The sequence below is a fragment of the Macrobrachium rosenbergii genome, chromosome 18 (assembly GCF_040412425.1).
Source record: "Macrobrachium rosenbergii isolate ZJJX-2024 chromosome 18, ASM4041242v1, whole genome shotgun sequence".
Classification (NCBI taxonomy): domain Eukaryota; kingdom Metazoa; phylum Arthropoda; class Malacostraca; order Decapoda; family Palaemonidae; genus Macrobrachium; species Macrobrachium rosenbergii.
The window spans coordinates 13,095,791-13,123,476 of record NC_089758.1 but is presented as its reverse complement, the minus strand read 5'-3'; the positions used below and the strand labels follow the sequence as shown (position 1 = coordinate 13,123,476).

The 27,686-nt window shown below is 35.0% G+C and overlaps 1 protein-coding gene across 1 annotated transcript; it reads right to left on the bottom strand.

Annotated features, from left to right (window-relative positions):
• Window positions 1-2,939: 2,939 nt before the first annotated feature.
• Window positions 2,940-27,317, bottom strand: LOC136848124 (uncharacterized). The gene is made up of 8 exons (XM_067120391.1): window positions 26,301-27,317; window positions 12,361-12,593; window positions 11,716-11,953; window positions 5,656-5,765; window positions 5,218-5,366; window positions 4,787-5,063; window positions 4,576-4,664; window positions 2,940-4,240 (listed from the first exon to the last, which is right to left on the bottom strand). The coding sequence occupies exons 3-8, from the start codon at window positions 11,764-11,766 to the stop codon at window positions 3,480-3,482; spliced, it is 1,437 nt and encodes a 478-aa protein (XP_066976492.1). The 5' UTR covers window positions 11,767-11,953; window positions 12,361-12,593; window positions 26,301-27,317; the 3' UTR covers window positions 2,940-3,479.
• Between the last annotated feature and the right edge of the window lie 369 nt (window positions 27,318-27,686).

The window sequence follows — 27,686 nt, the reverse complement described above, 5'->3', positions numbered from 1 at the left end:
TTTTCACCACATCTAGGGCAAACTTGGTCGTGTCTACAATTGTTGCGCTATGACCAAATTCCTGACAGTTATAGTATTGATAGGGCATGTAACAGTCGTATACCTTGCAACGACTATACAGTGTACACAGTTTGCCATCTCTATCATAGATAGCGTTTCGTATTTGTGGTGTGCATTTGATGGTATAGTGTTTATGTTTGTCATCTTTGGCTTTCATTTCCTTTACAATTTTCAGGTCGTCATTTTCAGAAATGAGATAATCTGTCCATGGATTTTTCCTTACAGTGTTATTGACAATGTCATCTTCATCCTTCGGGACATATGCTACTTTTATTTTTGGTTTAAGTTTACCCTTCTCATTTACTGATATAGGCTATATTGCTGTTTTCTTGAATCTCCTTTTTTTGCCTTTTCTAAGTTTTTCCTGTCTGGAAATCTTACAAATAAGTGTCCATCTCTTGTTTTAATCGGCTCAACTGGCGCCGTTATTTTACTCACAATTTGCCTCTTTTCATTTTCTGCTGTGCTCTTTTCATTTGTACGTTCGATCAGAAGCACCTTTTTTGTCTTTAGTGATTCAGCATGAGTTTTGTCCATGTTTGTCATAGTCTTTACATCTTTATCAGCATTGTCAATTTTGTTTTGAATTTCATCTGTTGATCATTACGTCACTAGTTTTCTGAGCCGAATCCTGAATCAACTTTGCTAATATCTCTTTTTGCTTTTATTTCTTCAAGGTCATCTTCAATGAGTTTTTTGTGTGTTCTTTGTTCAGGCCTCTTGCAGTTGTTACAGATGCATATGTTGTCACTCCGAAGTATGGGTGTGTACCTGTTCTCAGTACATGAACATTTGTAGTGGAACCATGTATCACACATTTCACAAGTTCCTTCGTCATCAACTTCATCAGAGCAATGTCCGCAAGTTGCTGACTCTCTCTCGATTTAGGTTGACTCATCCTTCTCCAGTATTTTCTTTAGTGTTCCATCTTTACGAGCTGCTTCGATAATTGTGAGATAATGTTCGTATGATAGTTTGGTCTTTTCTCTACTTGATTTAATTTCTACAGTATTTGTTTTCTCTTTTCCCTTCTTCTTCTTCGTATTCGCTTTGAACATCGCCCGAGTCAGACACTTTTCAGAGTACTTCACAGACGCGTCTTACTCGCACGAAAGCCACTGTCAAAAAGATTATTTCCGTTAAAAACAGGATTAGTAGGAAATGTCGGATTTAATGGTTAGATAACGGAATTAAATATATTTGGAAAACTGAACCCTCCGACCAGCGGTGTTCCAGTAGTTATTGTATGACGTCAGTGGGATCACATAGTGTCCTCAGAAACCTTGATCACTTGTGCAGGCATGTTTAATGTTTTCGATAACTTATAGTATTCGACATTATGGCGAGCATGATATTATATACAGTGAAAGTCACTAATATACTGTACATTATATAAGTACAATGAAAACGTGTCAAACTCATAACTACGAAAGCACTTATTTGTGTCCCGGCTGTCTTCACAACTTATGATCTTTGTGAACCAGTAAAAGGTTTGGATCCTTTGCACAAATTGGCAACATCTACAGTACAATGAAAATGGGTTTGATATGACTGAAATCAATAGTCAAAGGTGCTGTTAGCGATTGGTTCACGAGAGAACTCAGCCTTTGGGCATAGCTCATCAAAGCCGTCTAAATCGTTACAATTAATTGCCTAAGGAATTTACCGGCAATTGATTCTTTGCATCCTCACATGGGACGAACATTATTAGGTCAAATATATTATAGTCAGCCTCTCTCATTCTGTACGAGATATTTCCCAAAAAGCCTTCTCAGTCTTGTTTACAAATGGGCGAGTCCTTTCTTCAACGTTACCAAAGGATAATGTCACCTGGAAAACGGAGTTGCCAAATCCATAATTACACGCCCCTTAATTTTTCATTTTAAGACATATTTGCTAAGAAGTATTTGTAAACTATCATGACACTCGTTAAGTAAATATATTTAATCACATGAAGCTGTGACAGATGAAATACCTATTTTCTGCATGAAGTCAGTTTTCACATCCAGTTTTCGGAACAAGATGGATCAATTAAGCAGTTTTTCAGTTTTCAGACAGCTTTTCTGCATCTTGAAAAGTACGGCTAGCATTTCCGTCTGAAAAAGTCTTTGGTCTAATTCCAGTTTTTCAAACCATACGATGCATAAACTCGGTACCACAGAGCCAATTTCCAAGACAGCAAGGTCTGTCATTGCATTTTGTAGTTGTGGCAATAAGTCTGTGATGGCCAACTCTCTTGCGGATATCAATTTTCCAACGAACTGCAGAAGCTATAGTGCTTAATCGTCTGTAAAACTAAGGTTCGTATTGTTTGAAGTACTGCCATTGTCACATGTGACCTTTTGTGCATTCTACTAGTCTGAGTGGTCGCTCTTCCAGAACAGGATGAAACAAAATAAGCAGCACTTTCAGTTTTTAGATTCCTCTAAGCATATGATTCCACACTGATTTCAACTGATTATCATTTCTCTTACCTTCAAGGCAAACTATTATAAGATGTAACTTCTCACAAAGAAGAATTTCTCTTCCCTTTTCGGAGGACTTTTTATGCATCTAAAGCTTTCTTCGTCTTTTAGTATAATTATCATTCGTGACGAAATATAAACCGACTGAGATTGTCAAGTTTTGTTTCATCTAAATATACTTGAATTTTCAGTTTCATTACAAAGTTCCATATTTGTAACACAATTGTTTGACTAAACTGTCTACTTCCTTGTGCAGCAGGGGCTATTAATTCATCCTATATTTGGTTAGTATGACACCAAAAGGTTTCTACAATATATAATTTTCTCAGACCTTCTCCTCGTCTGTAAATTTTGCAGTGAAAAAAATATTCATCATAAATTCATAAAGAATAAGGATCAAGAGAAAGATATAAAAAAACTTTATTCTTTATTATTCTCTCTGTACATCAGATCTAAAAATAATCATCGTAAGCTAACAATATTAACATATATTGAGCGTCGAATTTATACAATATGTACACAAAAATGATCTACACAATATGCACACAAAAATGGAACTTAACAATATGCACACAAAAATGGAACTTAACAATATGCACACGAAAATTGCCTAAACAAGAAGTACACAAAAATTACTTGAAGAATATGAACACAAGAAAATTATCAAAACAATGTGTACACGAAAATTTTACATGAATAATGTGAATACAAAATAAACAAAAACTTATTTAATCAAAATAAACAAAAACTTCTATCCAAACAACGTTAACAAAATATTATCTAAATAAAATGAACACAAGCTATCTAAACAACAACATAAAAAAAATGATCTTGGTATGAACACAAAGAAAAAAAATCTAAAACCAAGTATACATGAGCAAACTCATCATCGAAAACTGAAACGCTCTGATACAAGCAACACTCATACAACTGGGGAACATTAAAACAGCAGAATCAGGTGCCATGACGCAAATAAGGCTTGTTGGCACTCCTGTGAGTCCGACACTTGTTTTGGTAGAAGACGTTCTTTCTGCTGGAAGCGACGGGCTTCTTGTCTTCCAGCTTCGTGACGATGACCACCTGCACCCCATGGCGGCGCACCTGGGCCTCGAAGGCCTCGACAGCCAACAGGTACTCTTGCAGCCAATTGCCTCCGGCCGGACCACATCCGATGCCATAGGGTATGACAACCCTATCGATGCCCTCCTCCCGGACGACGCCTGCCAACTCCTCCAGGGCCTGCCGGAACCAGTAGACCCTGTTCTCCTGCATATCCCATTGGAGTCCAGTCAGCAGGTTCAGGTCGCAATACCTGGGGTCCACCGTCGGAGTATAAGGGTCCAGCCAGTAACCGGCCCTTGCCTTCATATCCTGCACCAGTTTCTGGCTGAACCTGTTGCTCTCAAATCCGGGACCCATGTAGAACTGCCCGAAAACTGTGACAATGGCTGGGTCGTTGTCGTTGGATGAGGACCTTGATATGGTGTAAGTGCCGGGATTGGGTCTGTCCTGAACGCAGGCCCTGTTCAGGTTCGATATTGGCCTCCGGGAAGAGTAGACATCGCCGTAGGGATACTTGTGAATGAGGTCGGTGGCCAAACCCTTCGCTGGTTTCACAGCCACGCAGTCTCCAATGATCAGGATGGCCGTAGACGGTTTCCTGTAACAGGCGTCGGTGACACCGCCGCTATGGAAAGTCAGCCTCGACACCTGAGCTGTGGAAGAAGAAGAAAGGGCCTCAGTAAGACGCCAGAGCTTGGGAGTGAATGTTAATAATAATAAAAAAAAAATAATGAACTTCAATGATATCTTCGGCTATAAATAAAAGCTCAAATTGGAATACCCCTGGCACAAAACGTACTAAACAGCAGAGTAACCTGACTTTAAAATGTTATTCCAAGCTGAATGGCAAACATCAATACATTTGACGGATTCTACAACTGGAAAGAAAAGGATATAAAATATAAGTTCAACATTCATAATTTCTAAAAAAAAAAAAAAAAATAATAACCCAAAAATGTTAAGAAAGAGATAACTATGATAAACCTACGGGAAACATCTTCAGGGGGAGGGGAGGGGAGAGACTCAACGGCGGCGTTAGACTGAGTGAAGTAACCGGCACGAGATAAATCTTGGTCCCTGAAAAATGAAATAATCATTAACAAAATAAAAAAAATAGAAAAGTCGCATAATTTCCAAATGATTATTATGCCAAACTATTATTTTCGTATCAACGATAAATGACAAGAAACTAAACCAACCTTTCACCGAGGCATCCATCTCCCGAGGTGTAACCAGCACTGGTGGCAGGAAGCTGGGCGTCGGAGAACCATATTGGCTCCGAAACTTCACAAGGCGAAAGGGATGGCCCCGAGACTTTACCAGGTGAAAGGGCTGGCCCCGAAACTTCATCAGGTGAAACGGATCGCCCTGAGGCTTCACCAGGTGAAAGCGAGACCCCTGAATCCTCAACAGGGGAGAAAGCAGGTGACAGGACCCTATCCGAGACTCCATCAGAAATAGACCGTCCAGGAGAATCTGCAAAGATCAGTGAAATCTTCATTAGTCTCATTTTAAGAAAGAGTCAGTGAAACTGCAAGAACATCTCATTCATATACATTGAACTTAATATACGGTGCATCTACGACTGGCAAATATCAGCAACAACAACGTGTAGTGTCGATTTACATACCTGTTGCACTACTCTCAGCCTGATTCTCAGTTGCCTTTCCTACGATTCCATTCTTATTCTCGGGGCATCCTGCGGTATGAGTGATGTATTCCACAACACACGACATAGTCTTGTTGCAAAAGCAGCATCTGGAGAAATCTTCAGGATCTCTGTGGAAACAGAAGAAAAAATTAGTGAAATGGTTTCAGGTGACCTACAGCAAAAGGCAAAGCCTCCCTGATATGAAAGAATCCCTTCGGTATCAGTAACAAGTTATGAAACTCCTATCCTCTGCATTGAATCTCATCAGTCAGTTTCTTCAACTGAATGTCTGAATAAACAAGAGTATTGTCCACTAGGTAGGAAGATCTAATTGACAGGATCTCAAGAGCAAGAGTAAACATTCGTATAAATGATAGACAATCATTCAAGAACGAAAATTTGGAAAGCGAGACTGACCTCTTTATCTCCTTAGAATTCTTCTCGGCGGACTGAGGGGCGTTGTCCCTGACGGGGACAGACTCGAAGACTATAGAAATTTCGTCATCGGACATCGTCGACTCTGAAGCCTGCGGATAGTAAAAATAAAAGGATTAAATACAATTACTGTTTCAGTTAAAAAGAACTACATACAAACAAACAAAATAACAATACTAAATTCTATTTCCTTTTCAAAACTTAAAACACCAGCCTAACGTTTTTGAAATAGTAAAATATCTACCAAATTCATTTTCAAAGGGTAAAACACCACCCTAAAGATTAGGAGATGGAAAAAAAAGCGAAGTAAAGTACATTCTAACACCAATAAATCTTATTTTCCTTTCAAAAGACATCGAAGTAGAGTAAATTATAACACTACAAAAACCTACAGTACTTCCTTTTTCAAGGATAAAACGCCTGTCTAAAGATTAAAAACCAGTAAAATATAGAAAATTATAGTACGTTCTAACCTTAATAAATTATATTTCCTTTTTCAAGGATAAAACATCAACCTAAAGATGTAAAAGTCGTTAAACATAACAAATTAATTCAAGTACATTTTAACCCTCCTAAATCCTATTTCCTTCATCAAAGTCAATACACCTGCCTAAAGATTAAAATATAATAAAACACCGCAAAGTATAGTACATTCTAACCTTAATAAATTAGATTTTCCTTTTAAGAAATTAAAACAGCAGCCAAAAGATTAAGATATAGACAAACATAGCGAAGTACAGTCAGTGGCGCAGCTGGCATTCCATCAGCTGTGGTACCAAGATATTTTTTGAGGGGGGCCAACGAAAATTACACAAAACTAATGTACCAACTGTGTAATTAGTAAAATATACTATTTCGAAAGTATATATCCATGTGAACGAAGGAAAATAATAGTGTTAGTAATTAGTAAACCTGTATTTGAAGTTATAAAGCTCAATTTTCATCTCTTACTATATGCAAATGTATTAAATACTGTAATGTAAATTTCCTCACAACCTTATATTCAGCACTAGCCTAATTTCTATGATCAAGTTTTAATTTTCAACTATAGTATAATATCCTTGTCATGTACAGTAAATATATCAAAATAGTGCATATCATCAATAACGCAAAACACTTACGACCCTCCAAAATCCCTTCAAAATTTCAACCTATCCCATTCCCTCTTCTTCATCTGCTCTCCCTGGAAATTAACCCTAAGCACCAGTAGCAAATTGCATTGCACTTATTCAGAACTGTAACTAAAGATTCAATCACTTCATACATAAGTTAATAATAACATTAAGTTGGATCAAAATATCATGAAAATACGTGCCATTTGTGCTAAAAACCTATAACTACAATTTTGCTTTCGACCACCAAAGGGTTAAAGTTTAGCCACAAAAGGAATTTCAACTCGGCGGGCCAAACATCTGACAGGGGTGCCCCGGGTCCCCTCCCTTCCCCCATAGCTACACCACTGAGTACATTATATTCCTTCACAAAGGGTAAAACGCTAGCCTCAGGATTAAGAAGTAGTCAAACAGTGCAAAGAATAGTACATTCTAGCACAACTAAATCCTAGTTCCTATACAAAGGATAAAATAGCAACCTAACTAAGAATTAAGAAAGAGTAAAACAAAAAGGAGTACAAGACACTAACAACACTAAATCCTAATTCCTATTCAAAGGGTAAAATACAAATTTAACTAAGAATTAAGAAATAGTAAAACAAAAATTAGTACACCACTAAATACTAGTTCCTATTCAAAGGATAAAATATTAACTAAGAAGGATGCAAGACAAATACCAGTAAACCTAACTATTAAGGGTAAAACACTAATTAAGAAATGAAACAGTAAAACAAAATGGAATGCAAGACACTCTAACACCACTAAATTCTAATTCGTTTTCAACATGTAAAATACAAACCTAACTAAGAGTTAAGAAATAGTAAAACAAAAAGGGGTAGTACTGCACAAGACACTAACATCACTAAATCCTAATTCCTATTCAAAGGGCAAAACACTAACCTAAATAAGAATTAAGAAATATTAAAACAAAGGAGTACAAGACACCAACACCATTAAATCCTAATTCCTATTGAAAGGGTAAAACACCGACCTAACTAAGAATTAAGAAATAGTAAAACAAAAATTAGTACAAGACACTCTAACACCACTAAATCCAAATTCCTATTCAAAGGATAAAACACCGACCTAACTAAGAATGAAGAAATATTAAAACACAGAGAAGTACAAGACACTCTAACACCACTAAATCCAAATTCCTATTCAAAGGATAAAACACCAGCCTAACTAAGAATGAAGAAATAGTAAAACAAAAAGGAGTACAAGACATTCTAACACCAATAAATACTAATTCCTATTCAAAGGGTAAACCACTAACCTGACTAAGAACTAAGAAGTAGTAAAACAAAAAGGAATACATCACACTCGAAAACCACTAAATCACATTCAAAGGGCAAAACACCAACCTAACTAAGAATTAATAAATAGTAAAAAAAAAAAAAAAAAGGAATACAAGACACTAACACCACTAAATCCTAATTCCTTGTTAAAGGGTAACACACCAACCTAACTAAGAATTAAGAAATATTGAGGCAAAAAGGAGTACGAGGCACTAACACCACTAAATCCTAATTCCTATTGAAATGGTAAAACACCAGCTTAAATCAGAATGAAGAAATAGTAAAACAAAAATGAGTACACGACACTCTAGCACCAATAAATTCTGATTCCTATTCAAAGTATAAAACACCAACCTAACTAAGAATTAAGAAATAGTAAAACAAAAAGGAGTGCAAGACACTCTAACACTATTAAATCCCAATTCCTATTCAAAGGGTAAAACAGCAACCTAACTAAGAATCGAGAAATAGTAAAACAAAAAGGAGTGCAAGACACTCTAACATCACTAAAACACAAACCTAACTAAGAATTAAGAGACAGTAAAACAAAAAGGGGTACGAGACTCTAACACCACTAAATCCTAATTCCTATTCAAAGGGTAAAAACACCAACCTCACTAAGAATTAAGAAACAGTAAAACAAGACATTAACACCACTAAATTCTAATTCCTATTCAAAGGGCAAAACACCAACCTAACTAAAAATGAAGAAATAGCAAAACAAAAAGGAGTACAAGACATTAACACCACTAAATTCTAATTCCTATTCAAAGGGTAAATCACCAACCTAACTAAGAATTAAGAAATAGTAAAACGATAAGGAGTACAAGACACTAACACCACTAAATCCTAATTACTATTCAAAGGGTAAAACACCAACCTAAAGATTAGGAAATATTTAAAACAAACCTAAGTACAGTACATTTTAACGCTAATCTTATTTTCTTTTTTCTTTTCAAAATTTAAAACACTTGCCGAAAGATTAAAATAAGGCAAATATAGCCAAGGACAGCACATTGTTACCTTTATAAATTGTATTTTCTTTTCCAAGATTAAACCACCTGGCGAAGTGCAGTACATTCAGCCCCTGCTAAATACTATTTCTTTTTCCAAGGTTAAAAAAAATAGCAAAACAGCAAAAAGCTTACCAAAGTAAGTACAGTACATTTTAAGCCTACTAAATTTAGTTTCCTTTTCAAGGACAAAACCCTTCCATATACAGTAGATTAAATAATAGGAAACCATAGGAAAGTACAGTACATTCTAAAAATGCTAAAATCCATTTCCCCCTCCAGGTTGAAAACATCTGCCCTAAAGATGGAAAAGTAGCAAAACCTAGCGAAGTACACCTTATTCCAACCTTCATAAATTATATTTTCTTTTCCAAGGTTGAAACAACTGTCCAAAGATTATGAGATAGCAAAGTACAGTACATTCTAATTTTAATGAATATTAGTTTCTTTTCGAGGTTTAAACACCACCCTAAAATTTAGAAGGTTGCAGAATATAGCATAGTACGTACAGGACAGTCTAACTCTACTAAATTCTATTTCCTTTTACAAGGGTAAAACATCTGCTTAAATATTAGCAGTTACGAAAACACAGCGAAGTACAATACATCCAAACCTTAATGAATTATATCTTCTTTCCTAAGGTTAAAACACCTGTCTAAAGATTAGAAAATAGCAACACAGATAAGTACAGTGCATTCTAAACGTAATAAATTACATTTTCTTTTCCAGGTTTAAAACACACCTGTCTAAATATTAAAAAAGTACAATCTAATCTTAATGAAGTCTATTTCCTTTTTCAAACTAAAAATTAATAAATTATCCACAGCACATTCCTTTTCAAAACAAAACACAGCCTAAAGATTAAGAAAGAGTCAAACATTGCGAAGCTCAGTATATTCTAACACTACTAACATTTTTGAAATAGTAAAACATATACAGACTTTAATGAATACTAATTCATTTCAAAGGTTAAAACACCAACCTAAAGACTAGGAGACAGTCGATAGAAAGCGAAGTATAGTACATTCTAACACTACTAAATCCTATTTCCGTTTAAAAACTTAAAGCAACAGCCTAAAGATCAAAAGAAGGCAAACAGCGAAGTAATGTCACCTTAATAAATTATATTTTCCTTCCAAGTTTAAACCACCTACCTAAAGATTAAAAAATATTAAATCATGGCGAAGTACAGCACATCCTAACCCTGATAAATTCAGTACTGTCTTTTTCCAAGGTCAAAATACCTACCTACAGATTCAAAAATTAGCAAAACATACTAAAGTGCAGTACAGCCAAACTAAATTTCATTTCCTTTTGCAAAAGTAAGACATCTGCCTAAGATTATAAATTAGCAAAATATAGCGAAGTACAACACATTTTATCTTGAATGAATATCAGTTTTTTCCAAGAAGTTTCATCACTAACCTAAAGATTGGAAAATGGCAAAACATAAAAAAATAGGTAAGATACACACTGACCCTAATAAATCCTAGTTCCTTTTACAAAGGTAGATTATCTGCCTAAATATTAAAAAAACACGAAGACAACGAAATATAATACATACTAACTTTTTAAAAAATTATGTTCTTTCCATAGGTTGAAACTCCTGCCTGAAGATTAGAAAATAGTAAAACACGCAGAAGTGCGTTCTACTCTTAAATTATATTTTATTTTCCAAGGTTAAAACACACCTACCTAAAGACTAAAAAATTGCAAAACATACGAAGTACAGTATATTCTAACCTTAGTAAATTCTGTTTCCTTTTGCAAGGCTAATACTCGAGCCTAAATATTAACAAAATAACCTAACAAAGCGATTACAGCACATTCCTTTTCAAAACACAAAACAGCCTAAAGATTAAGAAAGTCAACCATTGCGAAGTACACTATATTCTAATACTACTAAATCCAATTTGCTTTTCAAAACTTGAAACACCAGCCTAAAGATTAAAAAATAACAAACATAGCGAATTACAGTATATTCTAACCCTGAATACTATTCCTTTTTCCAAGGTTAAAATATCTATTTAAAGACTAAACAAAAATAGCAAAACTAAATTAAAGTTCTTTCTCCAAGGTTAAAACACTTTCATGTAGAGTAAATTTATAATAGCAAAACAGAAAATTGCAATACATTCCAATCTTAATAAATTCTATTTCCCTTTCCAAGGTTAAAACACCAGCCTAAAGATAAAAAAAAAAAGCAAAACATTGCAAAGTACAGTACAGGGCATTCTAACCCTACTATATTCTATTTCCTTTTTCACAATTAAAAAAACCGTCTTAAAGATTAAAATTAGCAAAATATGGCGAAGTACAGTACATTGTTACCTTACTAAGTTCTATCTCCCTTTACAAGGTTAAAATACAGGCCCCAAGATAAACATGATAACAACACATGAGCTTAACCACTCTAACACCCAAAGTTAAAACACCAGCCTAAGATTCTAACACTGCTAAATTCTATTTCCTTTTCAAAGGATAAAGTACCAGTCTAAAGATTAAGAAATAGTAAAACAAAGCGAAGAACACAAGATCCTAACACTACCTAATTCTACTTCGTTTTCAAAGCATAAAACACCAGATTAAAGAATAGAAAACGATAGATTTCGGACTTACCTTATCACTGTCGCAGAGAAGAAAGCTGTTGATGGAATCGACAGAATCCATGATCACTTCACAAACGCAAAGGTAAGAGATTCAACGAGCACGTGAGAACACCACGGAAGCTGAGTTACAATTGAGGTCCTGGGATGAGAACGGGGTGAACGGGAGCAGCTACCTGGCGTCCCTTGCTAACTCCTCCCCAAAAAGGGTGACTAGCCAGTCACAGCAATGATGCGTCACCGACCCTTCCCTGAAAAGGGAGAGCAGCCAATCACAGCGAAGATACGCCACTAACCCTTACCTGAAAAGGGAGAGCAGCCAACCACAGCAAAGATATCTTTTAACCCCTCCCCTCACAGGGACGAATGGCCATGCGTCCATCCTCCCAACTCAAAATTCTTTTGAACCAGTAAATGATGCGTCATGGCAAAACAAAATCGTAATTTGAAGAAAATGTTTTATCAAGCCGAGTAACTTCTATTTTTAAAAATCCTTAGATTTTATACAACTAAAAGAATTTTTTTTATTTTACCTTGAATATATTGGTCATGGAAATAATTAAGTAATAAGTATACTTGCACTCGATAAAATAGCACTCACACACAGGGGCACATGAATTTTGACATACATACATACATAACAACAAGGTTAACTAACCATAAGTTCACTGAAGAATGTAGATTAATGGTATAAAGTTGTAACAGGATTATAATATGGACCAATTCTTCTTCTTCTTCTTTTAACGTGCTTTTTTTCCCCATTTTTATGTGGGGTAAGCACGATGCCTTCTACGACCCGCCAAATTTTCTATCCAGGAGACTGGAACGCGGACAGTTTCCCATGTGCCCCTGGGAGCCTCTGGGAGTGAGGTCTTGGCGTCCGCATCCTCCCTAAAAATAATTGTAGGTAACGAAAACAAGAGGAAAGGGGCATGAATATAGACTATTTGCCGTTGTGGGATTTTTCATGGTTAGATAAGGTAGCATATTGAAATAAAGATGAAAATTAAAGCTCTACTAAATAATGCTGAAGCTACGTTCAGTTATTCATAATTCATCGAATCTATTGTTCCAAAGGGTCACTGATAATTTTTTTCAGAATTATCTCTAATTTCTCTAGTTTTTTCTGCCATAAATACCCAGTATGAAAAGAAATTTGTCTAGATGTACAAATCCTGTGGAAAAAAGCAATATTTTTCAATCTATATTCAAAATATAACATTGGGATCGTTGGATTGAATTGGTTAAATTGCCTCTGAGAAATTATAGGTAAAAGAACACTCATGGGAGAAAAAAGTGAAAATAATTATTGCTATTATTCAGAATATTCACACATTCTTCTGGAAGAAGCCAAAGATACGAAGTTACAGAGCAAATTTCTATAGAATTATGGAGAAGCAAAGCGAAGAAATCTGTGGCAGGAGTCAGAAACACAAATTAGGTAGTAAAAGAATAAATAAATATGTATCAAAGAACAGTCATGAAAAATTAAAAACTATGGATGAAAAGGTGAAGCACAATATTGAAGGAGCTTTGTTTGTATGCATTCAAGTTGTGCTCTGTATACATTCAAGTTATTATTATTATTATTATTATTATTATTATTATTATTATTATTATTATTAAACAAACTTTCATATGCAACAGACAACTGACCTTTAAAGTAAGCTCCCTCAAACCGGAAGGCAAGAAGTATTATTATTATTATTATTATTATTATTATTATTATTATTATTATTATTATTATTATTATTATTATTATTATTATTATTATTATTGTGTTCATTTGAAAGAAGTAACAGAAGGTAATAGGAGATACAGAAAGAAGAGATCAGTTATAAGAAAGGAAAAAATAAATTAATAGATAAAAATATAAGTAAATTTTTAAAATTCAAAGAGAATTGTCTTGGGGTAGTGATGCGTTTAATCTTCTGTTGTACTTTTGAAGTTCCAGTTGTTCAACATTCTCAGGGAGACTGTTCCACGTTCAACGGAACTGAGAAGTTCGACAGCGAGGCACATTTACTGGATATTGGTGCTGCTGTTCAGCAAGTCTGGTTGTTCTCGGCAGGAAAAGAGGATCAGAGATCAACTGTGAATGTGAAAGATCACTGTTAAAATACAACTTACGAAAAATTGACAAGCAAGAGACCACAACCGCTAATGTTAGGAAACAGCAACCTGCCACCACGAACCACTCCGGCTAAAAGAGGTGAATATCTAGCAGAAGCAGACATCCATACCGGAGAACAATTTTCTAGTAAAGGAAGGACAAATGACCTAAATCCGGTTGCATTGATTTTATCACTGTTATAAATATATGAGGCCTTACGTACAATACATAACTTCGTGCGGCATTTCATTAGATGTTTCTCCAAAGTAAGATGTGTCAAAAGTTACGCGAAGAATAGTTAAAGCTTCAGACTCACTCAGCAGAGTTCTATCCACCTGAAAGGGGGGTTGAGGTGGAAAATTTGTTTGAGGTCTGCTAATCAATAATGTTTTCGTTTTACTGAAGGTCAGCCCCATACCCTACCGACGACACCATTCACTAATCCGTTACATGTCACGATTGAAACTAGGGCGGTTTCATTTATCATAAGTGGTGACTTTACAACACCAACAACTGTTGCGTCATCGGCATATTGAGCAATCTTGTTTTTCATGCCAACAACCATGTCACTTGTTCACACTAAAAATAACAGTGGACCAAGAGCATTACCCTGTGGAACTCCATGCAAAATAGGTCTTGGTTCGCTAAAGATCCCATGAACAACAACTTGCTGCTGTAAAGAAATCTTGAAGTAATCCAAAAACATACCTGCTCACTCCAAGATTCTGAAGTTTATAAATAAGTGTCATGTGATTTAATTAATCAAAAGCAGTACTAAAATCTGTTTGAATTACTCTACACTCAAAACCCTTATATCAAGTTTCTCTTACAAATAACTTGTCTAATCTAACAAAGTAGGCTATCTCTGGTACCTAACTTTTATCAATACTTCGTGTATATATATATATATATATATATATATATATATATATATATATATATATATATATATATATATATATATATATATATATATATATATATAAGATGCCAGAGAGGAATCATCCCAGTGGAGGGCTGTACATAAAACCGAACAAAGTGAAAGTGAAGTATTGGAATCATTATCCCTCTGCTGAGTGATGTAGTAACGTACTTAGTCCAGTGCCGTACATTTTGAACAGAGGAATTACTCCCTCAAGGAAAATGGCAAATAAGCTATGAATATTATAAATGTAATAAAGCAAATTGGCATTTATGAAATGTAAATATATGTATATTAAGCATGCACGTGAGTGTAGTTCTAATGATTTTTGCATATATGGAACAAAATCTGTAGGCATGAATACAAGCATATTTATGTTGTACAAAAGAGATTATCCTTCTGACCCAGGGGCATCAAGCTGTGACCATGGCTGTGTAAATTTGGTGTTAGACGCAGGAGGTCCACACCAACCTTCCTACCCACTTTCACACTTTGCCACGTTTACTGGCCGCCTCAGGGTAAAGGCTGGCTGGTATGAGCTATAGGCCTACCGGGCACGTGCCACCTTTTGGCAACTAGGGCAGCATTATGTTGTTTCCAAATGACATTTGGCCCCATGATATTTATTGTATTATTTGTATGCATTAATCATTATGTCAAACTGCAGCTACAGAATTATATATATATATATATATATATATATATATATATATATATATATATATATATATATATATATATATATATATATATATATATATATATATATATATATATAGATAGATATAGAGAGAGAGAGAGAGAGAGAGGAGAGAGAGAGAGAGAGAGAGAGAGAGAGAGAGAGAGAGAGAGAAAGTCAAAACTATCGTCAAAGACGTCACGTCGTTTATGTCTACCAGGATGTAAGTGTAAATATATTTTTAAAAATATACATACAACGAGAGCTTTAGAGAACCTTCTCCATTCTCATCAGTCTAAATGTTAGACTGATAAGGAGAATCAAGCAGATTCTCGACAGTTCTCGTTGTGTGTATATTTTTAAATATATATAATTTACACATATTAGTGTGGATTTTTTCACCATTTGAGTGACTCATGTGATTACGAGGCTTTTACAATGATTCTTCCACTCAAAAAAAAGGACTGCTGTGACAAAAATGAGAAGGGAATTTCCATCTCCTTTTATTGATTATGGAAAAAAAATTGTTTGAATCAAGTAGTTCGTTGTCAAGGGTCGATGCAGTGATATAATGTGAATGGTGTTTTTGGCAAAATGGTCGATTATTTTCACATGGAAAGTTCTTTTTTGGATGAGACCGAAAATAGAATATGCAAATTTGGAAGAAGCAGAACAAAGGGAACAGATAAAAAATAACACAATAGAAAGCAACGTACACGAGTCTTAAAGGGATGCTGCAAACGCCCTATTATCTCAAGAGGCCATTAAAATATTGCTATTATACTCGTTTAACTTGGATATTGAACAGTATTAATGTAGTCCATATGGGACATCACTCGATTTAACTAAAACAAGGACAGGTGTCCATTCAGTAGAAAAGGATATATTTTGTGTGGTACATTTAAGTCATTCACTTCTCCCTCGGATAGTAAGAAGTGTCAGATATCCGCAAGAGAATGGTTCATTATCTGTTTATTTATTTATCTAACGCTTTGGAATTTCTCAGCTGTTGAATGTCCAGGAATGACATGGCAGCTGCAAGCACTCTCCAACACCTAAGGCGAAAATTACAACGGCTGTGTATGACGTATCTCTAAATGATATACCTCCATTTGAACTTATGAAGCTTTAAGTATTTGGAAAACTACTTTTATGACAAAGTACAGTGCACACACTGGAAACTCATATTCATCCTATGAAACACCAGTAAAGGAATATCCCAAGGAAGTGTGTTAGGGTCAATCCTATTTTGTCAAACGTACTGCAGACACACAGGGTCAAGTTCAAGCTATGAGCGGATCGCACTCAATTTTTATTTCTCCACAAATAACATCGAGGATACAAATGAGATATTAAATGATGTTCTTGCCAGTGTTAAGGAATGGATAGCACTTAAGCAATTAAAAGTAGAATTGATTGGAATAAAAGTGAATATATATGAATGGGGGAAAAAAATAAGTTAAGGAGAATTAACCGATGAAGTTCATGACTTGAGTGTGCTGCTGCACTGTAATTTGTCTCTCAGTGCTCAAATCAATAATGTTGTAAAGATTACCGGATGCCATTTTAGAATATGGCCTTTGGACTACGTCAACCCTAATTATCATAACCTAACTAGGCTACAATTTAGGAGGCTGCAAAATAATAGTATATAGGGAGCTGGGGATTTGGCATGATACATATACACATGTGCTACGGGGTCTAAGCGATGTCAGGCAGGGCAGCCGATCGAGGCTACGGCCTACCCCAACGCCAAATCAAAGTCCTTCAAAAGAAGGCGTCGTGCTTACCCCATATGAAAAATGGGAAAAACACGTTAAACGAAGAAGAAGAAGAAGAAAAAGGAGCAAGCTTAATAAAGGTGCCTATAAAAGCTAGAAAATTAGAAAAATGTTTTAAATACGTTTTATGACTTGAAAGGCGATGCAAACTGGATGTCCAAGATATTTAAGAGATTTGATGTACAAAATACAGCCAAGCAATGGTGTCAGCACAAGATTAGCTACTGGCGGTTTCAAGTTGCCTGAGTCAAAAAGCACTTCGTTTGTTGGTTTTAGAGCCTCCAAATATGTAGCTGCAGTATTGTACAATAAGGTCCCACTTGATATAAGGAGGACTGGAAACATCAAGTCTTTCCAGAAAAAGTAAAAGGGTCTCATTTTCTTTGTTATGATAGTGTGGATTTGACAACGCCGCGTGGCATGTAGAATGTCTCCGTATATAATACGTTTGCACAGGACGACAACATGCAGGTCCCACAAAGCGCCTTAGGCGTAGTGGGACCAGATTAGAAGACTACGAGAGGGAGCTCACAGGGAGAGACCTAGACCAAGGTAGAGAGAGTGAACGGTTGACGTCATTTCCCTTGTGGCGGTAACAGTCTGGTATTTTTAAGTACGTCAGGGTGGTTGTTGTGTATTAAGCTGCCCCCGGGTGATGAAAAGATTTCGCTTAACATATTTTTATTTGTATTTGTTGTGTTTATGTTTGTATTCAGGAATGCATCAGGGCATCCACATATATTTCTGCAAGTGTACACCGTATGTGTAATGCCTATTAAATTTTTAACAGACAGTAACTTAGGTAACAGAAGTTTAAATTAAGAACTTACATGAAAAGAAAATGTATATCAATAGAAGGTGTTTTATTATTTCATTTTATGGACCTGTGGACACATAGCAGACAACATACATATGCATACACATATACAGTATATTTAATATGGTAATTTTTTACGCCATATGCACCCTCTCGACAATCTTAAAATCAAGGTCTAAAGACCTTGCTTAAAATGTTCTTATACTTCTGCCTAAATGATATAATTTTGCTACTTAAGATTCGTATTTAAGAATGCTGAGCGTCTGTGCATTAGAAAGGTACGAATTTCACTAATTACTTTCCTTACAGATGAAGAAACAAGAAGGTGGTTTTGTCTCCGTCAGTGGGAGGACAAGTTTAACCCCTCTCCTCATCGCACTGTAGTAAGCATTCTGTTTTCAACCTTTTTCTCCCCATCTTTTGGGTATTTTTAATGTCAATAATGTATTGTTTGTATTCAAAACAAATGATATAACCAGTTTTGTATTTCAAATACTGTTTTTGTCACACAACTCTTGACATAACCAATATTGTAAATACAAATAATTCCATAAAAATGAAAATTGTTTTTTTTAAACCAGGCTAACGACCCGTGTACTTAGTGCAGTAATTGGTACTCATATTAAAAGATGTATATTTTTGAATATGGAATAACAATAGACAATGCCTCTAGGAAAACAGCAAGATCTCCTACAGTTTCCAGCAAGGAATTGTCTTTGGCCTTGCAATTCCATATCTTATAGTTTAAGTCTCAAGGTTGAAAAATTGTTTGTATAAATATGGTGGTTATATAACCAGTTTTGTATTTCAAATAGTTTTTAGTCACGCACAAACTCTTTGAGGACATATCTTTAGATGCCTATAATTCCATGCTAGAAATTGTAATCCCAGAAGTTCTTGCCTCAGACTTCCCCTTACAAATGCAATGAGTAGAAGGGTTAAACTTGTCCTCCCACTGACGGAGATAAAACCTCTTTCTCTTTGTTTCTTCATCTGTAAGGAAAGTAAATAAATACATTTCTCCTTTTCTGATGCAATTTGAATATCAACCAAACGCTACACAGACGCTCAGCATTCTTCAATAGCTCAAAAATAGCGATAAGAGAATTATAGAGCTGTTTTGATGTCAGTGACCTACAATGAAGTAGGTTAAAACTTAGCATTCTGGGGGATAATCAGCACCCTCCCACGACGTTACAAGAGACATGGAAGGTTTGTCCTTGCTATGGTGGGGAAATAAAAAAGGGCCATGGAGGTTGGGTTCATATCATTAGCCCTGACCCAAACAATACCAACCGTCACTGTGACATTTCTGACTCATAAAGACCCTTTGTGAGAGTTGGTAAGTCAGCAAGACTCCCTCAAGATGGTTAGATAGGCCTTAAAATTCCATGCTAGAAATAGATGAACTCCTCATTGTTTATTGTTATTTTCTTTCTTTCCTTCTGTTTGTTGTCTTTCAAGGAAGACACAAACACTTTCTGAACCTTGTAAATTATTTATTTTCCGTTTAAAGTGCAATAAAGATACAAAGGAAATGTAAAACATAGGCTTAAACACAGTGAACCCACATGAAACAGAAACTAAACAACAAATAAGGAAACACAAATAAATTCACAAATTTCTTCAATTATTTCTTTTGCAGGAAATATTTGTATCATATATCAAGACATGAAAGTTTAACACTGCGGGGTCCAGGTGTTTGCTCAGTACAATAAACCACAGAACACTTCTTCAACTAGCTCAAAAGCAATATTCTCGTGATTTATAAATAATAATATATATGCAGCTGTTTTGATGTCTGAGCCAACAAAGTTAAAATTAACATTACTGGCATTCTGAAGTGGACTATAATCAGCTTATGTCTGCTGACTCTGCATTTTGTTTTAGCAAGAGACGCCAAAAACTTTTTGCAGCATAAGAATATCGTACTTGTGGGGGGTAATTTACTGAAATAGCTTTAATAAGCAAAATACGTGATTTTTTTTTTATATTTGACTCACGATCATACATATATTTTGGTATATTTGAAAAAAATCTTTTTGTTGATATGGTTTTCTAATACTGCATAAACAGTTTTATGAAAGTCTTTTCTTCTTAGACTAATATCATCATGTTAAGAAAAAAATTACTAAAAATCGGGACATTTTTGTTGCACTGGCATATTTCAACATCATCTGAGGGTGCATCAACAGTTTTAATTGAGTACTGCGCTGTGTTCTTAGGTTCATCTGTGAGAGCATTACTGCATGCTTCACAACATCAGTAATGCAATTAGCAAAGTATCTTCCCTCTGAATTGGACATTTGTTATCTCGAGAACAAAGATCTCGTGAGTTTATATCAAATTATTAAACACCATAGGGAGGGTAATAGTTGCTTTGCTTCCTTGAAATTCATTCATTTTTATACGATCGAGACGCACTGCAAAGATTTTGCTACTGATTCACTTGAGAGCTGAGCTGCTAGTTTTAACAATTATTTGATCTTAATCCCTACAAGTATGCTCAAATTTCAGTCAGTTGTCCAAATGTAAATAAAAATTGATTCTCACAACAAAGTTCTGATCGCGACTAACCCACAAGCATTGAGTCCATAATGTTAAAATGATGGTCGGTGGGAGTTTCACTTAATCGGGTCAGGACACCTCCATAAATCTAACCTCCCTAGAGAGGATCTTAGCAAAATGGGAAAAGTTTTACATATGAATCATTATGCCATGACATTTTCTATAAATGGCTGTGTGAAAAGCATGTTATCACGAAAGATCATTTTTCATTAAATTTGGGTATATGTAAAAGATAGTGAAACGCTTCAAATAAAAATGTCAGTGCTAGCGTCATCATGATCAATATGAAGACGAGAGCATTCCGGAAGCTTGAAGGTTTTCGGGAGTGATTTCCCGCCAAAATGAAGAGTGGTAGGATATTGGGATAGGTGGGCGGGGGGGAAGGTTCAGGGTGGTGCAGCCGGAGGAGCTCGACTGCGCCACCTTGGCCTTCCCCCCGGGCTTAACTGCCATGCTTTATTTTGGCGGGAAATCAGATCCCCGGGAAACTGCAAGCCTCCAGACTGCTCTCGTGTTATTCACTGATGACGACGACGCCGACTGAATGATGTTATTATGAGTCAACATTGCCTCTACTTTTGTTTTTTCAACCACCAGAAATCAGGGGTCGGGTAACTTTTGGGGGTCACCAAAATATTAATTTCAAAGAAATGAAATTATGCGATTTAGTGTAACCAAAAGCAAAACGATTTATTCCTTAGACTGCTGCTCACGCAACACAAAGAAATATAAGAAATTGAGAAATACAAAAAAAATCACGCTATGGGGTAAAAACCCTCACGAACCCGTTTCATATTGGACGCGGGGTCAAAATGAAACGTGTAGAAATGAAAGCTTGCAATTATCTTTCTAAAACAGGTCATAATAAGTTTTTTATGCGGTGATTTATAGTAAATCTCATGGCCTAATGATTATAGTGTAAAATTTCTCATATTTGGGCACTGTCTGCCATATGAGAAATTTTACACAATAATGATTAGGTCAAGAGATTTACTGTAAATCACTGCATAGAAATAGACGTATCATGACCTTATGAAATATATTACTTAGAATGACAATTAATATGCTTTCATTTCTGGAAGTGTTAAGAAGTTTGAAGGTAAAATCCCATAAGAAAAAACGTTGGTTTTGGCCTTGTCTCCAAAATGAAGCAGTTTCTGTTTCCAAATCCTTAAGTGGAGATGTATGGATGAAATGCTACAGTTCCTCATTAGTTTTTAGTGATGCTGTTTCTGAGTTAATTTTACCCTCATAACCTGATTTTTTGTAGATACCTAACTTCATATATATATATATATATATATATATATATATATATATATATATATATATATATATATATATATATATATATATATATATATATATATATATATATATATATATATATATATATATATATATATATATATATATATATATATAACACAATCACGAAAATATGGAACGTGGTGAATATATAAATAAAGACAAAATATGGAATGAATATATAAATAAAGACAAAATATAATATATATATATATATATATATATATATATATATATATATATATATATATATATATATATATTGTATTTAAATGAGTGCTTCACAAAATATAAAATATACACGTGTATATGAATACATCTGCTATACTGCTGATGACAATGTTAGTGAAAATTTTAAACTCTAGTGTGGTGTAGCGTTCTGGGGAGCCCAGCAGAGCGTCCATATGAGGAGAAGTATAAGCCTTTGAATGTCCTTCAACAACATAATAATAATAATACAGGAAAACGACGCACGTTTCCAGCAGCAGTCTGCCTGGTGTTGCGAGCAAAAATAAAGCTGGTCTACAGTTTATGCAGCAAACGTAATGAACTCTATTTACGCGTATGTCACCACGAATCAACATTAAGGGCTGACATAATAAACTGATCTGATGGCATACCGTTTTAAGTTAGTTTTGAGATGAGAGTAACCACCCCAAGACCAATGACTCATGTCAAATCCTTTGATTTTAAGTGAGGGCTTATTGGAAAGCACTTGTGTTGCAGATTTCAAGGCTGAAAAACAGCAATTGAACTCCGGTAAGCTTAAAAGACACTTTATTATTATTATTATTATTATTATTATTATTATTATTATTATTATTATTATTATTACAAGCTTTATGGCGCGCGTCACGGTGCTCTGGAACCCGGCGCTGCCCTTCATGTCTCCCCTACCCTCCTGATCCACTACCTACCCGGCCCTCACCCGGGGCGGACAAACAAGAAAGATCCACTCGGATTTTATTATTATAGATTATTACTATAAAAAGAGAATGCAGACTCTTAGCATCATTTTCAGGCACGTGGGAAAAATTCTACGTGTTCCAGTGGGGAGGAGGCTGGGGAGTGACGATGATTGGTGAAAACTTTTAGAAGGCGGAGCCACGTTGCTGGGGAGAACCAACCGGAGTATGCGGACTCTTGGTCCACCTCTGCTGGCCAGCATCAGCAGCATTGCCAATCATGGGGAATTTTCCCCATATTTAAGGAATAAGTGGCGCGGATGGGGAAACGGGGAAAATGTCTCGAAATTTACGAAATTTGGCAGCTTTGTGAGATATTTAGTATTAGATGCAATTTACATAAATAAAAAACTAATTTACATATACAAAGCTTATAAGAGCAAGGGCTAACAATCTAGGTTGAACAGGTTAAAACAACAAGAGATGGACACTTATTTGTAAGAGATTTCCAGACAGGAAAAACTTAGAAAAGGCAAAAATGGAGATTCAGTATATCACCAATATATCAGTAAATGAAAAGGGTAAACTTTAAACCAAAAATAAAAATAGTCTATGTCCCGAAGAATGAAAATGACATTGTCGATAACATTGTCAAGAAAAATCCATGGATAGGTAGCCTCATTTCTGAAAGTGACGACCTGAAGATTGTAAAGGAAATGATAGGCAAAGATGACAAATATAAACACTGTATAATCAAATGCACACCACAGATACGAAAGGCTATCTATGGTAGAGGTGACAAATTGTGTATTCTGTATAGCCGTTGCAAAGTATCAATGCTATAAATGTCAGGAATTTTGTCACAGCGCAACAACTTGTAGAAATGACCTAGCTTGCCCTGGATGTGGTGAAAATCACAAATCAAATGAATGTGCTAGCAACATCTTCAAGTGTAAAAATTGTGTAAAGAAAGGTCATAGTGATACTAAACATAAAACATATGATGGTAATAAGTGCACAGTATATAGAGAATACGTGTCAAAGGTGAAAAATAATACGGATCATGGACGTGACTAATAATGTTCTATGCAATTTAATAAGAAGAAAGCGAATTAAAAAAAAAGAACTAAAGACTCTTCTATCCTGCAGGAGCTACGATACTGACGAGAAAACACTGAAAGACAATTATAAAATATAAGAAGCACCTTATTTTGAATACGTACAAGGGCCCGCCAGAGAGGGAATTATCTTTGTGGAGGGCTGTACACAAAACCAAACAAAGTGAAAGTGAAAGTACAACCAATTTTCCTGTTGAGGAAAGGCTATTAAAAAAAATTAAAGCTATGGATTAATTAGTAGTGATGGCATGAGATGTCATAATGAATTGCATGACATTAGCTTTCTTAAAATAATTATTTTTTCCCCTACAGAAATGTGAAACAGACATCTTATTTATTTATGCTTATTTTGTAGGCTATAATGCACGTGGTCGAGGCACTAAAGATGATACCTAAAATAGAAATTTAAATAGGCTTATTGTAAGAAAACAAGAAACTTTTTTCAAAGGTTCATCCTTCCTAAAGAACCATCCATTTTGATGCAATTTCATTTTTCCTACCCGCTTGTCCAGCAATGAATTTATAATTTAACATTTAAATTTTTTATTTTATTTAAATAACTGGAGAGCCTGTACTGCTGCCGCGAAACTTTTTAAAATATACTGTATAGTCCCATTTAACATTGTTTTCGTGTTTCCTATGAAGCAGAGGACAATATAAGAAAAGGTGAATTCTGGGGAGTTTCCTACGGATTGAGGGAATTCTTGAGTACGCTGGTTGGCATTACTGAGCATCAGTTTGAAGCCAGCAACCAAAGTCAAACCCCCTCACCTGCTCTTTCCATGATTTTCTCCTTTTCATTTTGTGAACTTTTTCCACGTAACCGAAAATGATGATGCCAAGTGTCTGCATTCTCTTTTATAATAATAATAATAATAATAATAATAATAATAATAATAATAATAATAATAATAATAATAATAATAATAATAATAATAATAATAATAATAATAATAAAGTGTCTTTTAAGTATGGTGACCGCAAGTGCCATTAGTACCCCATCTCAACAGGATTATTCTGATAAGGTAAGTTTGTCATTCAGCTGTTCTATTCTGTTGCGAATATTTTGGATACTGTATCTTTTCGTTCGTTAATCTAACGTTAGACTTCCACGGTTCCGTATTGTTGTTCAAAATGCATAAATATGCAACGAGTCCCTTAACTTTCAAAGAATGTTTCACAGATAACAATGGCCCTGTGTTAGAAAACGGAGAAACAACTAACAGAATGACTTAGAGCTAGTGACTAGAGCAGACAAAAATATAAGTTCATAAAAGATAACCTACTTAGATGACAACTTTGCTTAAAAGAGCAATTGCAAGCATCGACCACTTTATCAGAGATTTTCCCCAGTTTTACGGTAATGAAATACCTTCACTTTGTATGACTTTGTTACCTAAACAGAATTTTACTTTAATTCTGCTAAGTTGCACTCACTAATTCTAGAGGACAGGGAGCTGTGGCACCAAGGAAATGGTAAGATTTACTTACAATTTGGATGACTTTATCCAGAGAGTAAAATATTATTGTTTTAGTTCGTTTTTCATTTGAGCTCTTCCAGTGTTCCTAGAATTCATTTCTGATCTAAATATTATTGGAAGGAAACGAAGCGGAGTATAGCAGTTGCTGTAGCAAGCTGAAGCTCATGAAATAGTAGTTTATGGGGCGACGAAATAGATATTTCATCAAGACTTTCTCTGACAAATACATGTGTTTTTGTTCTAGGCAAATTTGTTCATGTTCTAGGCAAATTTGTTCAAACTTTGAAATGGATAAAATGGATAAACAACGGCCTGACAATTAACTGACGTGAAAAATGTTAGTAAAATACTTTAAATACAGGTCTACACTTTTCTCACACACACACACACACACACAACACACACACATATATATATATATATATATATATATATATATATATATATATATATATATATATATATATATATATATATATATATACACACATACACACACATATGTGTGTGTTTATTCAATATAAGAACAGATTCCGCAGTATTGGAATCCGTATGGAATATTTGAAGGGGCGATAAGCATCGATACTGAAGTTGGTTCAAACATAATTATATAAGAATATAATACATACATACATACTTACATGCACATATATACTGTACACATATATATATATATATATATATATATATATATATATATATATATATATATATATATATATATATATATATATACTGAATGTGTTTATATTTATGTATGTATGTATATTCGTATATATGTGTCTGAACCAACATCAGTATCAGTGCTTATCTTCCCCTCAAATATACCATACGGATTCCAATACTGCGGAATCTATTCTTACCGAATAAACACGTTAATATTGTAAAAGAAACTTCAGTACTTACCGCGGACATAGATACAGTCTTCTGTTCCAAGAGAGTTGGTAAGAAGGTAACATTTTTCTTCGGCTATACCGACCGTCTCTTCAAAACAATACCAAATAGTAAATGAGAGCATTTTTTCCCATCAACAAGATGGGCATCAGAACTGCAGGAATACTGGCATATTTTTTTAGCTAATCCTATGTAGGTCTCTCTGATTCGCGTGACATCCATTCCGGCCTTGCAGTGCACATCTCCCAGGCAGAAAGAATATTTTTCCAGAAGGTGAAATAAAATAACTGCACAAGAAATACACGAAAGAATATTTCTGCAAACGGTGAAATAAAATAAGTGTTCAAGTAATACATAAACTTTGGTCTTGTGGTGCACTTCCAAGGCATAAATATACTATTACATAAAAAAGTTTATGTAATGTCACGGGCACGCAAAATACCTGTGCAGTTTTCCTCACTTTTCACCGCATCTCTGAACGTAAGAACTACTCACACAGGGCAATAACAGACTGAAAAAACAATCTATTTAATATATATTACACATACCAATCGTTAAAACTGTCTAATTAGTCCACAAAACTACATCCAAACAGCCCATTACTAATAGTTACTCCAACACGTAAACAATCACCAATATTTCTCTTTTAATGGCCAGTTCGCATTCTTACTTAATCCTTTCTTTTTTTTTACTGCTTGATGTAAAGTTGATTTAGATAATTTCAGATTAGTCATGCTGACGTTCTTTAACAAAATTCACTGTGATATAGTCCAGACACGTAATAGGCGGTAAATTACATTGCTAGTAACGTTTACAGACTATTCTACTTGCCAAACAGCCATTTTAACGGACTTCAGAACCTAATATTTATTTGAAATTTAATGATCAATGTCTGTGATTACCTGATATTCAGTCCATAATCCCAGTGTAAATATTTTAATTTTAATCAGTATAACACAACAAATCACTTCTTCATTAATGAACTAATTATTCAGATAGAAAATCCCTGACTGAAAATGGCACTCCTTAGATCTAAGAACCTTGTAAATAGTTTAAATGTAAAAGAAACTGCCGTTTTACACTCGAATCACGTTTTTGTTGTTGTAGGAATGCTTTACGATTTTTTTTTTTTTAAGGAAAGGACATAGTATTCAAGACTGCAGTCTTACAAAGAAAGGCGACATATGTCAATTTTTATTTGCATGAAGTTATTTTGACAGCCATGGGGGGTCTGCATATTTAGTTAACGACGTCAGGAAAGCGCTGGCGGTATAAGAACCAAGATGTCCTCGAGAGCAGTGGCTGAAGTCGTATCTGTAGAAGACGAGGGGAGTCATCAACCCGCCAGTGTGGAGCTTAGTGAGCACTGTAGTATTCGAGAGCAATTTATCCATTAGA